This window comes from Aotus nancymaae, unplaced genomic scaffold, assembly GCF_030222135.1.
Source record: "Aotus nancymaae isolate 86718 unplaced genomic scaffold, 86718_ANA_hifiasm-v0.15.2.pri h1tg000038l, whole genome shotgun sequence".
NCBI classification, from domain to species: Eukaryota; Metazoa; Chordata; class Mammalia; order Primates; family Aotidae; genus Aotus; species Aotus nancymaae.
The window spans coordinates 2,146,853-2,165,185 of NW_026988452.1; the positions used below are offsets into that span (position 1 = coordinate 2,146,853).

General features: G+C 41.5%; 1 protein-coding gene across 1 annotated transcript in view; it reads left to right on the forward strand.

Annotated features, from left to right (window-relative positions):
- ULK4 (unc-51 like kinase 4) overlaps nt 1-18,333 on the forward strand; it is a 660,641-nt gene that overhangs the window by 512,750 nt on the left and 129,558 nt on the right. The window contains exon 35 of the mRNA XM_064360107.1: nt 9,759-9,944. Coding sequence (XP_064216177.1) covers nt 9,759-9,944 — 186 coding nt within the window. The remainder of the gene's footprint in view (nt 1-9,758; nt 9,945-18,333) is intronic.

The window sequence follows — 18,333 nt, forward strand, 5'->3', positions numbered from 1 at the left end:
TGGGAGTCTTGTCTCTTCATAGGTCTCTAAGAACTTGCTTTATGAATCTGGTTGCTCCTGTATTATGTGCATGTGTATCTAGGATTGTTAGCTCTTCTTGTTGCATTGATCTTTTTGCCATTATGTAATGCCCTTCTTTGTCTCTTTTGATCTTTATTAGTTTAAAGTCTGTTTTATCAGAGACTAGGAATGCAACCCTTGCTATTTTTGCTTTCCATTTGCTTGGTAAATCTTCCTCCATCCCTTTATTTTGAGCCTATGTGTGTCTTTGCATGCGAGATGGGTCTCCTAAATACAGCACACAGAGGGTCTTGACTCTTTATCCAGTTTGCCAGTCTGTGTCTTTTAATTGGAGCATTTAGCCCATTTACATTTAGGGTTAATATTGTTATGTGTGAATTTATTCCTGTCATTATGATGCTAGCTGGTTATTTTGCCCATTTGTTGATGCAGTTTCTTTATAGGGTTGATGGTCTTTATAATTTGGTATATTTTTGCAGTGACTGGTTTTTCCTTTCCATATTTAATGCTTCCTTCATGAGCTCTTGTAAGACAGACCTGGTGGTGACAGAATCTCTCAGCATTTGCTTATGTGAAAAGGATTTTATTTCTCCTTTGTTTATGAAGCTTAGTTTGGCTGGATATGCAATTCTGGGCTGAAAGTTCTTTTTTTAAGAATGTTAAATATTGGCCCCCACTCTCTTCTGGCTTATGTGGTTTCTGCCAAGAGATCTGCTGTTACTCTGATGGGCTTCCCTCTGTGGGTAACCCGACCTTTCTCTCTGGCTGCCTTAACATTTTTCCTTCATGTCAACCTTGGTGAATCTGATGATTATGTACCTTGGGGTTGCCCTTCTCAAGGAGTATTTTTGTGATAGTTTCTGTATTTCCTGAATTTGAATGCTGGTGTCTTGCTTGGTTGGGGAAGTTCTCTTGGATAATACTCTGAAGAGTGTTTTCCAGCTTGGTTCCATTCTCCCTGTCACTCTCAGGTACACCAATCAAACCTAGGTTTGGTCTTTCAGACAATCCCACATTTCTTGGAGGCTTTGTTGGTTCCTTTTCTTTCTTTTTTCTCTAATGTTGTTTTCATGCTTTATTTCATTAAGTTGATCCTCAATCTCTGACATCCTTTATTCCGCTTGATCGATTCGGCAGAATCGCCGATACCTGCCGATACTTGTGTATGCTTCATGAAGTTCTCGTGCTGTGTTTTCCAGCTCCATCAGGTCATTTATGTTCTTCTCTAAACTGGTTATTCTAGTTAGCAGTTCCTCTAACCTTTTGTCAAGGTTCTTAGCTTCCTTGCATTGGGTTAGAACATGCTCCTTTAGCTCAGAGGAGTTGCTTCTGTCAATTCGTCAAACTCATTCTCCGTCCAGTTTTGTTTCCTCACTGGCAATAAGTTGTGATCCTTTGGAAGAGAAGAGGTGTTCTGGTTTTTGTAATTTTCAGCCTTTTTGCACTGGTTTCTCCCCATCTTTGTGGATTTGTCTACCTTTGGCCTTTGAAGTCAGTGCCCTTCGGATGGGGACTCTGAGTGGACGTCCTTTTTGTTGATGTTGATACTATTCCTTTCTGTTTGTTAGTTTTCCTTCTAACAGGCCCCTCTGCTGCAGGGCTGCTGGAGTTTGCTGGAGGTCCACTCCAGTCCCTGTTTGCCTGGGTGGAGGCTGCAGAACAGCAAAGATTGCTGCCTGCTCCTTCCTCTGGAAGCTTCGTCCCAGAAAGGTACTCACCAGCTGCCGCCGGAGCTCTCCTGTGTGAGGTGTCTGTTGGTCCCTGCTGGAAGGTGTCTCCCAGTCAGGAGGCACGGGGGTCAGGGACCCACTCGAGGAGGCAGTCTGTCACTTAGCAGAGCTCGAGTGCCGTGCTGGGAGATTGGCTGCTCTCTTTCAGAGCCAGCAGCCAGGAATGTTTAAGTCTGCTGAACCTGCGCCCACAGCCACCCCTACCCTCAGGTCCTCTGTCCCAGGGAGATGGGAGTTTTATCTGTAAGCCCCTGAGTCAGGCCGCTGCCTTTCTTTGAGAGATGCCCTGCCCAGAGAAAAGGAATCGAGAGAGGCAGTCTGGTTACAGCAGCTTTGCTGAGCTGTGGTAGGCTCCATCCAGTTCGAACTTCCTGGAGGCTTCATTTACACTGTGAGGGGAAAACCACCTACTCAAGCCTCAGTAATGGTGGATGCCTCTCCCCCAACCAAGCTCAAGTGTCCCAGGTTGACTTCAGACTGCTGTGCTGGCAGCGAGAATTCCAAGCCAGAGTGTCTTAGCTCACTGGGCTCTGTGTGGGTGGGATCGCTGATCTAGAGCACTTGGCTCCCTGGCCTCAGCCCCCTTTCCAGGGGAGTGAACGGTTCTGCCTCGCTGTCATTCCAGGCGCCACTGGCATATGAAAAAAAACTGCTGCAGCTAGCCTGGTGTCTGTCCAAAGGGCTACCCAGTTTTATGCTTGAGGCCCAGGACCCTGGTTGTGTAGACACTCGAGGGAATCTCCTGGTCTGCGGGTTACAGAGACCATGGCAAAGTGTAGCATGTGGGCTGGGGGGCACCGTTCCTCAGGGTACAGTCCCTCATGGCTTCCCTCGGCCAGGTGAGGAAGTTCCCTGACCCCTTGTGCTTCCCGGGTGAGGCGGTGCCCCACCCTGCTTCAGCTCGCCGTCTGTGGGCTGCACTCACTGTCTGACCAGTCCCGGTGAGATGAGCCAGGTACCTCAACTGGAAATGCAGAAGTCACTCACCTTCTGTGTTGATCTTGCTGGGAGCTGCAGACCAGAGCTGTTCCTATTCAGCCATCTTGCCAGCCACCAAGCAAGTTAATTTTCGTATATGGTGTGATGTGGGGTCCAATTTTATTTTTTTATGTGTAGATATCCAGTTGTCTCAGCACCATTTGTAGAGGAGACTATTTTCCCCCTATTGAATTGTCTTGGAACCCTTGTTAAAAACCAGTTGACATACATGGAAAGGTTTGTCTGGGCTCTTCATTCTGTCCCATTGGTCTGTATATCTGTCTTATGGCCAATGCCACATTTGTTGGATTACTGTTGCTTTGTAGTAAATTTTAAAATTAGGAAGTCGGAGTCCTCCAACCTTGTTCTTCTTTTGTAATGTTGTTTTGGCTATTCTTGGTTCCTGGCATTTCCATATGAATTTTAGGATCTGCTTATCAATTTCTGCCAAACTAGACAACTGTAATTTTGATAGAGAATGCTTTGAATCTGTAGATCAGTTTTGAGTGTGTTGCCATCTTCACAATGTTCGGTCTTCTAATTTATGAACAATGCAAGTTTTTTTAAATTTATATAGACTTTCTTTAATGTTTTAATGTTTTTACAATGTTTTGTACTTTTCAGTATGTATTATATTTTTTGCTGCCTTTATTCCTAAATATGCCATTTATTTTAAAGCTATTATAAATGAAATTATTTTCTTAATTTCAACTCCAGATTGTTCATTGTTAGCATATAGAAATACAATTGATTTTTGGCTGGGCACCATGGCTCACACCTGTAATCCCAGCACTTTGGGAGGCCGAGGTGGGCGGATCACGAGGTCAAGAGATCAAGACTATCCTGGCCAACATGGTGAAACCCCATCTCTACTAAAAATACAAAAATTAGCCGGGCGTGGTGGCACGTGCCTGTGGTCCCAGCTACTCGGGAGGCTGAGGCAGGAGAATTGCTTGAACCCAGGAGGTGGAGGTTGCAGTGAGCCAGGATTGTGCCACTGCATTCCAGCCTGGCGACAGAGCAAGACTCCATCTCAAAAAAAACAAAAAACAAAGAAACAATTGATTTTTGTGTATTGATCTCATATCCTGCAGCCTTGCTGAACTTGTTTATTAACTAAAAGTTTTTTTAAAGGGTTCCTTAGGATTTTCTATGTATACGATTATGTCTTCTGCAAATAGAGATAGTTTTGCTTCTTTTTGGGTGCTAGTTTTCTTACGTATTTTTCCAGATAGAACCTCCATTATAATGAATATAGGAAGAGTGGACATCTCTCTTTGTTCATGATCTTAGGGGAAGGAAGTTCACTCTTTTGCCATTAAGTATGTTAGCCACAGGTTTTTCATGGATGTCTTTTATCTGTTGAGAAAGTTCCCTTCTGTTCCTAACTTGCCGAGTGTTTTTAATACATTTTGTGAAGTGCTGCTTTTGTGACTGTTGAGAAGATCATGTCGTTTTTGTTCTTCTAATGCTATTTCATATAACATTGATTGATTTTCAGATGTTAAACTAATTTTGAATTCCTAGGATAAACCCCGCGTGGTAATGGTCTACAATACGTTTCACCTATTGCTGATTCGGTTTGCTACTTTCTTATTAAGGGTTTTGGCATGTATATTCATAAGGGATATTGACCTATAGTGGGCTTTTGTTTTTATTGTTGTTGTTGTTTGTAATGTCTTTTTCTGGTTTGGGTATCAGGGTGGTACTCCCCTCAGAGAAGTTCAGAAGTGTTCCCTTTTTCTTAGTTTTGTGGAAGACTGTGTAGAATTGGTATTACTTCTTCCTTAAATGTTTGGGAGAACTCTGGAGTACTTATGTTTTTGTTGTTGTTTGTTTTTTTGTAGGATGATTTTTAGCCATACATTTATTTTCTCTAGTGGATAATGTGCTACCCAGGTTGTCTGTTTCTCCCTGAGCGAGCCTCGCCCTGATTTGTTCTCTGTTACTTCGTCCTCTTAACTCTAGCTGTCTTGGTCTTTCAGGGCTTTCTGCCTTGTCTCCTCAACTTAAGGAATCCACTGGGCTCCACCTCTGCTGTCCTCCCTGCACACACCTGGAAACTCTCTCAAGTCTGTAACCTGGGACAGTAGGAGGGGTCTCATCCTGCGTTGCATGTCCTAGGGATCGCTGTCCTTCATTATCTTATGTCTAGTGTCTTAGGAACCATTGCTTCATACGTTTGTATGCTAGTTGGTTGTTTCAGGCAGCTGGGTATACCCTTCCCTGTTAAGCCAGGGGAAGTGGAAAGATTTTATACCTGAAAATATCTATTTTTTGTGGCAAAACAAAGACATTTTCAGATCTACAAGGATCCAGAAAATAAACTACCATTTAAAATATTACTTATGATAAACATCCTCCAGTTATTTGAACTAAAAAATAAAGACATATCAGAGTAGATTGAAATAGAAGCCTACTTCAATCTCACCAAGTATCTGGATTCTATGAAAATAGAGAAAGGTTAAATATATCTTACAGTGCTGGGAGCACAGAAAAAGCTATTGTTAATGGAAACGAAATGTTGTACAATTACTACATGACTAAACTAAGACAAAGAAAGTTCACTCCAAAAAAGACTACAACCAGTGTCTCTTGTAAACTTAGATATAAAACTCCTCAGCAAAATATTAGCAATTCAAATACATCAATGTATAAAGAGAATGAACAGAGCAGGATTTATTCCGGAAGTGTAAGCCTTGTTCAACATTAAAACATCAGTTAATGTATTTTACCATGTAAACAGGTTAAATACTACATGATTATATAGATTCATACAGAAAAAAGTAATTGACAAAACCAGCACCTATTCATGATGAAAAATGATCACACTAGAATTAGAGAGGAGGGAATCTTCTTAACTTGATAAAGGGCGTCTATAAAAATCTACAGCTGGCATTGTACTTAATAATGAATTACTAAATCCTTTCTCTCTCAGGTTGGCTACAAGGCAAGAGTGTCTTCTCACACTAAGCTCATTTAACATCCTAGGGGAAGTTCTAGCCAGTGCAGTAGGGTAAGGAACGAAGTAAAAGGAATACCCATTGCAAAGGAAGAAATAAACCTCTCTGCATTTGCAGGTGACACAATTATCTATGTAGAAAATGTCAAAGAACCTTCAGAAGGACTCCTAGAATTAATAAGTGAGTTCAGCAAGGTTTCAGGATACGAGATCAATAAACAAAACTCATCAAGATGTATACATTAAATACGTGCAAGTTTTTGTATATCAGTTACACCTCAGTAGGAAATCAGTTGCATTTCTGTTACTAACATATACGAACAACGAATAGATTCCAGAAGAAGCAAGAGTCTGACACGACCGTGGGGAAGCAGAAGAGGACGGGAACGTGTGCAAGCATGAAGCGAATGCTTAGTCTCAGATCAAAGGCTTAATGAGAAGGGTAGAATTAAAACCTAAAAAGGAAGAAAAGAACGATCATAGCGTGCTGAAGAAGTTCCTCAACACCGTTCCTGCTTATTTTTCCAGTACAGTGCACAGCTGGGCCCATCTTGCCGCATCCTGTGGACACCAACTTTATCAACTGTTCCGTTAAAGCCAAGCTGGACTTAGTGCAGGCAGGGATGGGCAGTCTGTATGCCAGGTGTATCCCTTGTGTGACTGATTGGATAGTGGTTGAAACTGAGAAATTGTGGGAGAAGTATCAGGTGGCTCCAAGGATCATCAGGGATCCCAGATTTGAACAGTCGCCATGTGCACACGCAGGAACCCTCGCAGGTGACTGCTTAAAACAGGAACACAGCATTGTGGCCACGTTGACCAGAGACCCTAAAAGAGGGATCCGTGAGATTCCTGGAGTTCCTATCGTGTATGTTTCTAACCATAGATACAAATGGAACTGATGCCAGAGGACTATGTGGGCCCTCGGTTGTAATTCTTACAAGACAAGGCTCCTCTGCCTTTCTTAGACCAGCTTTCTGTAGCTGCCAGTTCATTAGACATGCAATACCACAGGACAGCAGCCTTTTCAGGAATGGTGCTGGAGCAATTGGATGCACAGTGGCAAAACAAAACAAAATCCTCTACCTACACCTCATATTTTATTTAAAAATTAACCCCAAATTAAGTTAATTAGACGTAAAATATAAAACTATAAAACCTTTAGAAAAAAATACAGGAGAAAGTCCTCAAGACACGGGTTTTGGCAAAGAGTTTGTCGTACCTGCCACCACAGGCACAATTGCTAAGAGCTAAAACCAGTGATTGGACTTCATCCAAATTAACTTTCTTTCTCTGCAGAAGACTCAGTAAAATGGATAAAAAGGCAAGCTACAGATTGAGGGAAAATATTTTCAAAACCATCTATCTGAGAAAGGCGTTGTATCTAGAATGTTTAAAGAACTTTCGAATATCAAGAATAAAGAAATAAACATCCAATTAAGAAAGGGCAAAAGTCATGAATATGTGATGAGATGTTCAGGGAAATGTGAATTTAAACTACAATGAGATACCATCACCTGCTTATCAGAATGGCAAAAAAAAAAAAAAAAAAATGTAACACTAAGTGCTCGGGGAGAGGCTGAGAAACTGGATCTTCTGGACATTGATGCCAGGAATATAAAATGGTAAAATACTATAACCGCCTTGGAAAACAGTTTGACAGTTTCTTAAAAAACTAAATATGAGTCTCCCATACAACCCAGCCCTTGTACTCTTGGGCATTTATCCTGGAGGAGTGAAAGCTAATGTTCACACGAAAACTGGTACAGATGTTCACAGTAGTTTTATTTGGAATAACTCCAAATTGGGAACAACTCATTTTCTTTGTGGTGAGTTAGTTAAACTATGGTACATCTATGTCATGGAATACTACTCAATAATAAATGAAATATTGATATACAAAAAACTTGAATGGTTTTTAAAGAAATTATGCTGAATGACAAAAACCATATATACAGTGTGATTCCATTTATGTAACATACTTGAAATGAGAAAATGGCAAACCAGTTTGTGGTCACCAGGGGTTAGGGCTGAAGGAGAGTGAGAGTTGACTCTTACTGTAATGGGATGCTTGTGATGGAATTCTTACCTTGGTGGTGGTGGTTGTCATCAAATCTACACATGTGATTAAGTTGCACAGAGATAAATATAATGTGTACACACACACACATATAAAATTAGTAAAATCAGAATAAGGTTGATGGTTAATTTCCTAGTTGTGATATTGTACCATAGTTATTATACAAGATGTTTCCACTGGGGAAACTGGGTGAAGTATATATGGAATCTCTCTGTATTGGTTCTTAGAACTGCATGTGAATCTACAAATATCTCAAAGTAAAAGGTTAATTCATATGCAAAAGAATGAAATTGGACCTCTGCTTACACCATATATAAAAATTAAAATGCATCAAAGACCTCAATGTAAAAAGCTAAAGCTATAAAGCTCTTAGAAGAAAACATGGGCATGACTGGGTGTGGTGGCTCTTGCCTGTACTCAGCACTTTGGGGAAGACGAGGCAGGATAACTGCTTGAGCCCAAGAGTTCAAGACTAGCCTCGGCAACATGGTGAGACCCATCTCTATGCAAAATTTAAAAATTAGCCAGGTGTGACTGCACCCCTGTGGTCCCAGCTACTCAGGAGGCTGAGGTGGGAAGATTGCTTGAAGTCAGGAGGTTGAGGCTGCAGTAAGCAGTTTGCACCACTGCACTCCAGCCTGGGTGACAGAGAGATGCTGTCTCCCAAAAAACAAAAACAAAAATAAATAATGAGAACATTCTTAGCTATATGTTACTGAAATCAGACATATACCCAAGTAAAAAAAGTTGTTAGAGTTTTTCAAAATTAAAAACATTTTTTACTTCAAAGCACAATATCAAGAAAGTGAAAAGACAACTTGCAGAAAGGAAAACATTTATAATATAATTGTAAGGGACTTGTATTTAAAATATGTAAAGAACTCTTAGAACTCAACCATATAAAGACAAATGACCTGTTTTTTAAATGGGCTAAGGGTCTGCACAGACAGTTCTCCAAAGATATGCAAATGGTCAATCAGCACCTGAAAAGATACTCCCCATCATTAGCCATAAGGGAAGTACATATTCCAGACCTGCTAGGATAACTACAACCAAAAAGACAGATAATAACAAGTATCAGTGAAAATGGACTTTTCATACATTGCTGGTACAAGTGGTGGCTTTGGAAAACGGTCTGGCAGTTCTTCAAAAGGTTAAATATAGGGTTACTATGAAGCAAGTCAGTGGGTACAAAGTTACAATTCAATAGAGGAATATGGGGCTAGGGTTTCACCACATTATAGTAAATATAACGTATATCTCAAAACAGCTAGAAGAGAGGATTCTGAATGTTCTCACCACAAGTAAAGGATATATGTATTGATATGTTAATTACCCTAATTTGAATATTACACATTGTATATGTGTATCAAAACCTCACACTGTACCCCATAAAATGTATAATTATGTATCAATAAAAATAAAATTATAGAAAAACTTTTTAAAAGAAGAAAGGACTATATAGGACCTTCTGATTTTGCGCTGTTAGCTTTGTTTGAGCAACTGTATTCACTTTGAAAAAGATACATTTAAAAAGTGTTTAGGCTGGGCACAGTGGCTTATGGCTGTAATCCCAGCACTTTGGGAGTCTGAAGAAAGGGGATTCCTTGAACCCAGGAGTTCAAAACTAGCCTGGGCAACATAGGGATGCCACATCTCTACCCCACCCCCACCAAAAAAAAAACAATTAGCTGGGCATGATGATGCTGTGTGCCTTTGCTCCCAGCTACTCAGGAGGCCGAGGCAGGAGGATCACTTGAGCCCAGGAGGTTGAGGCTACAGTGAGCTCTGATCACACCACTGCAGTCCAGCCTGGGCAACAGAGTGAAACCCTGTCTCAAAACAACAACAACAAAAAAAGTAAAAAAGTATTTTGCAGACCACTCGGGCCGACACCCCGTTATTAAGCCAAGTTTTATTGTGCTTTTTGAGTAATACTAAGACCATCTTCAACAGAATTTAAATAGTTATATTTGTTAATTTTCAGCTTCCTAATGAAGATCCTGAGATTTTTGATGTCTCATCCAAGTGTCTGTCTATACTGGTTCAGCTGTACGGAGGGGAAAACCCAGACAGCCTCTCTCCTGAAAATGTGGAAATTTTCACTCATTTACTGACATCCAAGGAGGACCCAAAGGAGCAGAAGCTTCTGTTAAGGATTCTCAGGAGAATGGTGAGTTCACACAGAAACTGGGGACGCTGTGGGTGACTTCGCTGGCAGCCACATGGACAGTAAGTAGCCATTTCTTGGACCTAATTTCAGATTTCCAGAAAATTTGCAAGAATGGTAAAGAACTCCCAGTTACCTTTCTCCTCAATCACCTGTTGTTGACATTTGCCATATACTGTTGGTCTGCATTTCTGAATCATTTGGGAATAAGGGACATGGCGCCCCACGCCCCTTAACGTCTAAGTATGCATTCCCTAAAGTAAAATTGATACTCTGTTACTTAACTAGTCAAAAATCAGGAAATTTAACACTGATAAAATTCCCTTACCAGTCCTCTGTCCGTATTCTAGTTGGATCAGCTGTCCCAATAGCTTTCATAGCTGTTTTTCTGGTGGAGGACACAGTGGGGATTGTGTGTTTTGGTAGACATACGTCTTTAATCCGGAGTAGTCTTTCAGTCTGTCTTTGTCTTTGATGATATTTTTGAGGCTTATAGGCCAGGTATTTTGTAGTGTCTCCCTGAGTTTGGGTCTGTTTGGTGTTTCTTCACGACTGGATTCATGAGTAATCAGAAGTAAATTGGTCCTTCTCAGTCCGTCACATCCAGAGGCTCTTGGTGGCTGTTTGCCCCTTATTGGTGGTTTTAATTTTGATCGCTTGGTTTAATCTATATGTAGTTGGTTACTGTAAGGAAAAACCTTCCCTTCTGCTTCACTGACTTTATTTAAAAATGCATATATAGCTGATGTCTATTTGAAAGTACTCTTGAAAACCTATTCACTTTCTACAGCAAATCTTTCTCTGCTGATTTTGAAGGCCTCTGTTTACAGTCGCTAGTGTCGAAGTTAGAAAACAATGGAGGTTCCATTCACCTGTCGTCTTCTGGTTTGTCAGTCTGTGTTGACTTCTAGATCCTGACGCCTTGAAGTGTCCTTTGGCAGGTGGAGGCTGCGGATGCTCCAGAGAGCCGTACTCAGGGTGACTTGCACCGATTTGCTAAGTAGACAGTTGCAGCGAGTGACCCAGCTGAACCTGCATGACAGGTGACGGGTGACAGAACTAGAAGGGAGGAAAGGAGATTGGCCCCTCACTGCTATATTGTGCTTTTGTATGGGTGTGACACCCCCCCCCCCAGCCCCAAACAAGACTTACTAATCTCAGTGGGGCCATTCCTGAGTGGCAGGATTATGATGGTCTAGTTCAGTTCCCCAAGTGTGGGGTGAATACTTCTGAGGAGAGTAGGTCTTGGAGATGGCGCAGCAGCCTAGCACTGGGTAACGTGGCGTCGCGGAGTGATGCAGTGATTTCACCTCCGTTTTCTTTTGGTCCTTCTGGTTATTCAAGGCAAAAGCTTCAGTTTGTTGTTGCGTGTTTAACACCTCTCTGATCCTTCAAAATGTCCCTTTTAGACAGAGCAGGCCTCTCAAGCACTTGTGTTTTACAGTGGAGATGTTTCTTTAACAATTACTTTATTTAAAGCAAAAAGATGAGTCAATCTGAAGACAAGTACTAGAGAATATAATAATACAAGTGATCTGTAGATACGTCAAAACTGAATTTGGTAGAGAATGTCAAAAACTTGGAAAATATTGGTCCGATATCTGATATGGTTAAATGTTCTAGCGATCTACAGTCTCTTTGAAACTCAGGACCAGATTTTTATTTTGACTTAGAGTTTTCAGTTTTGTCATGGTACTTATACTGTGTATCATATTATGCCCATAGGAGACCCTCAGGCAATGCCATCATAGGCACAGTGGTATTTCTGCGGCAAAATGTATGAATATTTATGCCAAGCAGGGGTAAAGAAACACCAAACATGGGCTCATGGACTTCAGGTCAGGTTTTTCTACCAAATGTGTTTTTGAACAAAACTTACAAAAAAAAGTTTTGGTTTTCAGAGTTGTCTAGATTTTAGAATTGCAGATATTATGGACCTGTCTTTGGAAATAAGTTATGTTATTTACTAAAACACTGATCAAATTAATCATACAGATTAATTAATTAGACCCCAACTTGGTTGAAATAAACAGATTCTACCATCTTTTAGTTTGCTTTACTATTTAAAAGGACTTCTAGCCAGGTGCGGTGGCTCATGCGTGTAATCCCAGCACTTCGGGAGGCCGAAACAGGCAGATCACTTGAGGTCAGGAGTTCGAGATCAGCCTCGCCAAAATGGTGAAACTCCGTCCCTACTAAAAAATACAAAAATGAGCCAGGTGGGGTGGAGCATGCCTGTAATCCCATCTACTTGGGAGGCTGAGGCAGGAGAATCGCTTGAACCCAGGAGGTGGAAGTTGCAGTGAGCCGAGATCTCACCACTTCACTCCAGCCTGGCTGACAGAGACTCCATCTCAAAATAATAATAATAATACAATTAAAAAAGTAATAAAATGACTTCTGTGTAATTTCTGACCTATCACATAGGGCCAGGCAGATTTTGTGTGTGGAAGAAAAATTGAATCCCAGTGATTTTTACCTTTCTATGCGAAAACAAAAGTTGGTCCTGGTGCTGCTCATCTATTTTCTTTTTATTGTGGTAAAATGTATATAACATAAAATTTGTGACTTGGATTATTTCTAAGTCTGTGGTTCAGAGGCATCCAGCACATTCACGTTGTTGTGTGGCCATCACTGCTGTCCATCTCCACAGCCTTTCCATCTTCCCAGACTGAAACTCTGTGCCTGTTCAACAGTCACCTCCCACTCCTCCTCCTCCCAGTGCCTCATAACCACCACTCTACTTCCTGTCTCCATGACTGTGACCACTCTAGGTCCCTCGTACGAGTGGAATTATACAGAATTTGTCCGTTTGTGTCTGGCTTGTTTCACTTAGTAGAGCGGCTTCAAGGTTAATCCACGATGTAGCACGTGCCAGAATTTCTTCCCTTTTTAAAGGCTGACTAATAATCCATCGTGTGTGTATACCACATTTTAAAAATGTATCCTACATTGATGGACATTTGTATTGTCACACCTTCTCTGTCCCATTTATTGATCTTTTAAAACATATCTGTTATTATCAGGATTGGCTCACGGATTTTTCAGTGGGTGACAGTCCCCAGCTGCCCCAGATTTGGCTAATGGGAATGGCTTTTGGATGTCTGCTGTCTTTTGACATTCTGCATCTTTTCTGGGGGGATGTGGGGAGCGCTTTCCACCATAATGTGATGTTCCAGGCTCATGTTGTATCCCTCATCCAGCCTTGGAATCAGCCATTCCTCCAAGGAACTGTGGAGCCTTTCTCTGTGGTGTTTAGGAAGTAAGATGCAGAAATGTTCTGGTTTGGGATTACAACAACTGTTTGCTCAGCAACAGGAACAGGAAGAGCCTGGACAGTCCCAAGAGTTAAAATACACGGTTTTCTTCCCTCCTCTGGAGGGCGTCTGTGAAGGTCACTCTAACCCTTTGATGTCTCTACTTCAGTTGTTCGAGAATGCCCGTAATGTTTCCAGGCCTGCCGTGTGTGATAAATGCCTCAAAATCTTCTGAAAGCTTTCTAATTTACCCTGGGTCAGTCAATGTCAGGCCAAGTCATGTAAAACATACAATCAGAGATTCTAGGAGCCCCGGTCGACTCAGGTGTGACCTTGGACTTTCTCATCCTGAAGCTCAGTTCTGATGAAACGGAAGACAGATGGTCTCCGATTTACCACGGTTCAACTCAGGATTTCTCAACTCTACAATGGGGCAAAACTGATGCTCATTTAGCAGAAACTGTTTTTCAAGTACCCACACAACCATTCTACTTTTCACTTTCAGTGTGGCCTTCAATAAATTCCATTAGATATTCGATACTGTATTACAAAATAGGGTTTGTATTAAATGATTCTGCTCAATTGTAGGCTGATGTAACTGTTCTGAGCACACTGAAGGTACCTGCGCTGTGATGGTTTGTAGGTTAGGTGTACTAAATGCATTTCTGACTTACGTTATTTTTAACTTCTGATGGGTTTATTGGGAAGTAGCCCCATCATTAGTCAGGGAGCGTCTGTATGGAGATTAGTACATTTGGAGAGAAATAGCAGGTTACCCAAAGAAGAATGTGATACACCCATCTCGTGCTTCTGGACTGATTAGTCCTCCGTCCTCTCTGTTCGGCTGTTCTGTTTTCAGTTCTCTGGCAGCTACTGTTTTGTAATTGTTAGCTTACTTTCTGTTCTTGTCTTTACGTTACCCTTGCTCCAGGGTAGTAGTGTGGTCGGTCTTGTTATTTGCTGTATCTGCGGAATGTTACGGTGTCTGCCATATAAAAGGTGTCATCAGATGTTGGTTACTACTGTGTGGAAGTCCCTGTGTTGGGATTTTTGGTGCATTAATCTCCTTTCATCCTGACAGCATCCCTAGAGATCAGTTCCAGTGATTGTTCCCAAATTATTCCCATTTTACAGGTTATAAACTAAGGCTCAAGGAGACATATAACCTGTAAAATGGAAATAACTTCCAAGGCCACCAACTAGGAAATGGTAGAGCTGGTATGAAGCCCAGGTCGGATTGCCCCAGCCCGTTTTCCCTCCAAGTAGCTGGCCCCAGGCCGTTGCTTTGCCAAGAACTGATCTGAATTCCACACGTATTTGTCCAGCAGAATTTGACTGAGCTTTGATCCAGACAGCACCTGAGAGATTCATTCTTTCATTCATAGAAAAACAGGTCATAGATAGAGTTACGACTGTGTGCAAAGCACTGCTCTGGGGATACTGAAACAGTAAGACCTGATCTTGCTGCTCCCTGCCCTCAGGGATCTCTAACCAGAGAGACAGGGAAGCAACCAGCTTCATTACTAAGCAGAATCCAGTCAGTGCTACGGTGCAGGAGCCAAGCAGTTTCCTCAGGAACGATCATTTAGGGGAGGAAGCTGGCAAGACATGATGTTTAAGCTGAGCGTTGGAAGAATGTGTTGGTATTCTACACGCGGAGCAGGAGGAAGTGCATCCTGAGCAAAGGCCCAGGAATCCACGGAGCCAGATTGGGAAGACAGAAGAAATGGGCCGGGGAACGCCAGAGCTTTACTAGACATGAGCTTTAGGAGCATTTGGAGTTTGGACATTGTTGATGAAATTAAGGAATTCTGGTCCCTGAAACAAAAGGCTGCTGGCCGCATCTTTATCGAATTAGTTTTCCTCACAGTGGAATAAAACTTTACCATAGTAGCTGTCACAGAATAGGTGCTGAGTAAGTATTTACTGAGCTCAGTAAGGAATGTTCATAAAACACAGCGATTTTGTTATTGGCAGTTCATTTTTGCCCTTCAGTCCCTGTTGGGAGCTCACGTTAGCACTTGGCAGACACACGTAGGTCAGACTGAGAAGGACCATAAAAGACATGTAGTTATCCCAGAGTCAGGAGCTCTGGCCTTCTCCACGGTAGCCCTGTCGAGTTTCTGAGGACTGCATGAGACTGGATATGCCTGTGGAAAGAGGACAGGAGCTTTGCTGATATAAGGAGTTCAAGCAGAAATTCCCGTGACTCTGGGGAGACCCAGCTCTCAGGCTGCGCTCACTGGAGCAGAAGAATCGGATTCCATAGAGAAAGAGAGGCAATCTAGATTTATTACCTGGGCCCAGTAATTGGATTAAGGAAGCCTGAAAATGCATTTTGTTGACCATAAGAAGTTAAGGAGGAAAAGACAAGCTCCCTGAGGACCACCTGGTCAGGATATTCATTAAGTACACAGTCCCACCAGAAGCACGTCTAAAAAGAAGAGCATCTAAACTGGTGGATCATCTGCTTTAAAGCCCTGATGGAAGATTGGCCTCCTGCACCCGAAGCTGAGCCGCCTGGATGGATTCAGAGAGGGCAAGCCCAAGATATGTTTGACCTCATAATTTACAGGTAATGAGCATGTCAGTGACTGGTAACCCATGGTTGTCAGAGAATCACCTTGGGGAATAATGTGGCAGATCCCTCCCTGTGCATCACAGAAAGGGCCCTGGATTCTTGACATTGTTCTTAAAGTTCCAATCTTGTGACAGTCACTTTCTAAAACTGTATTTTTCACTAACAAAGCAATAGGATGTTTAATTTCTGCTAATGGAGGCGGGATGTGTTTTGCCTCTAGGGTGCTCTTTCTTACTTAGTCTGTATTTAGAACATCCAGAAAATGTTGAAGGAACCTAACGATTTAATTATCTGCTGTAATTTAACAGGAAGTTGGGAGGTTTTATAATTACACTTTCTGCTTTAGCTTCAAAAATGTGATGGAAATCCTTCAAGTTCTCCCAAGTTTACCTCTCCCTTAAACTGGATATCAATGGGAGTTTTCCCAGGGCAATGATTGTAGATTAGCTGCTTGTCTCTTAATTAAAGCTAGCTTACTCCAGCGCTCAAAATATTGACTACACATGAACCACCACAAATGTGTTCTGTGCCTGAAATTGGCCTAAGTATATGCTATCCACTACTCTCTGAAAGCAGAAAAACAGTCCATGGAGTGCTTTCTGTCACCTTCTCACTCGTCTGCCTGATGCAGCAGAGGTCGAAGGAGTGTGATTTGCAGTAATTCTCTGAAGATGATTAGTATTGAGGATTTGTTACAAATGCCTATTCCATGAAGAATCTTGACCCTGTGGCCTTCAGAAAGTCTTGCCGTGCTCACCATCATTTTCATTCTGAATTCTCATGTAGGTCACCAGTCCTTCTCATTCCAATGAGAACACGCATGTTGTGTTGCTGAAAATGAGTGTAATGTAGCATTTCTTCATGTATAGAGTCATTACTTTTTTAAAGATACCAGATGAGGAAACTAGGAATTCTGCAGCCATTCTTTTATTTTTACTCTTTTTTAAAATTATACTTTTAAGTTGTGTGATACATGTGCAGAATATGCAGGTTTGTTACACAGGTATGCGCGTGCCATGGTGGTTTGCAGCATCCATCACCCTGTCATCTAACTTAGGTATTTCTCCTAACGCTATCCCTCCCCGAGACCCCCATCCCCTGACAGGCCCTGGTGTGTGATTTCCTCTCCCTGTGTCCATGTGTTCTCATTGTTCAACACCCACTTATGAGTGAGAACGTGTGGTGTTTGGTTTTCTGTTCTTGTGTCAGTTTGCTGAGAATGATGATTTCCAGCTTCATCCATGTCCCTGCAAAGGACACAAATTCATCCTTTTGTATGGCTGCATAGTATTCCATGGTGTATATGTGCCACATTTTCTTTATCTAGTCTATCATTGATGGGCATTTGGGTTGGTTCCAAGTCTTTGCTTTTGTGAACACTGCCGCAATAAACATACGCATACATGTGTCTTTATAGTAGAATGATTTGTAATCCTTTGGGTATATACCCAGTAATGGGATTGCTGAGTCAAATGGTATTTCTAGTTCTAGATCCTTGAGGAATCGCCACCACACTGTCTTCCACAATGGGTTGAACTATTTTACACTCCCACCAACAGTATAAAAGTGTTCCTATTTCTCCACATCCTCTCCAGCATCTGTTGTCTCCAGATTTTTTAATGATTGCCATTCTAACTGGCGTGAGATGGTATCTCAGTGTGGTTTTGATTTGCATTTCTCTAATGACCAGTGGTGATCAGCTTTTTTATGTTTTTTGGCTGCATAAATGTCTCCTTTTGAGAAGTGTCGGTTCCTATCTTTTACCCACTTTTTAATGGGGTTGTTTTTTTCTCGTAAATCTGTTTAAGTTCTTTGTAGATTCTGGATATTAGCTCTTTGTCAGATGGATAGATTGCAGAAACTTTCTCCCATTCCACAGGTTGTCTGCTCACTCTGTTGATAGTTTCTTTTGCTGTGTAGAAGCTCTTTAGTTTAATTAGATCCCATTTGTCTATTTTGGCTTTTGTTGCCAATGCTTTTGGTGTTTTAGTCATGAAGTCCCTGCCCATGCCTATGTCCTGAATGGTATTGTCTAGGTTTTCTTCTAGGGTTTTTAGGGTTTTAGGTCTTATGTTTAAATCTTTAATCCATCTTGAGTTAATTTTTGTGTAAGGTATAAGGAAGGGATCCAGTTTCAGCTTTCTGTGTGTGGCTAGCCAGTTTTCCTAACACCATCTATTGAATAGGGACTCCTTTTCCCATTACTTGTTTTTGTCAGGTTTGACAAAGATTAGATGGTTGTAGATGTGTGGGATTACTTCTGAAGCCTCTGTTCTGTTCCATTGGTCTGTACCTCTGTTTTGGTACCAGTACCATGCTGTTTTGATTACTGTAGTCTTGTAGTATAGTTTGAAGTCAGGTAGCGTGATACCTCCAGCTTTGTTTTTTTGTTTGTTTGTTTTGCTTAGGATTGTCTTGGCTATGTGGCTTTTTTTTTTTTTTTTTTTTTTTTGGTTCCATATGAAATTTAAGGTGTTTTTTTCCAATTCTGTGAAGAAAGTCAGTGGTAGCTTGATGGAGATAGCGTTGAATCTATAAATTACTTTGGATAGTA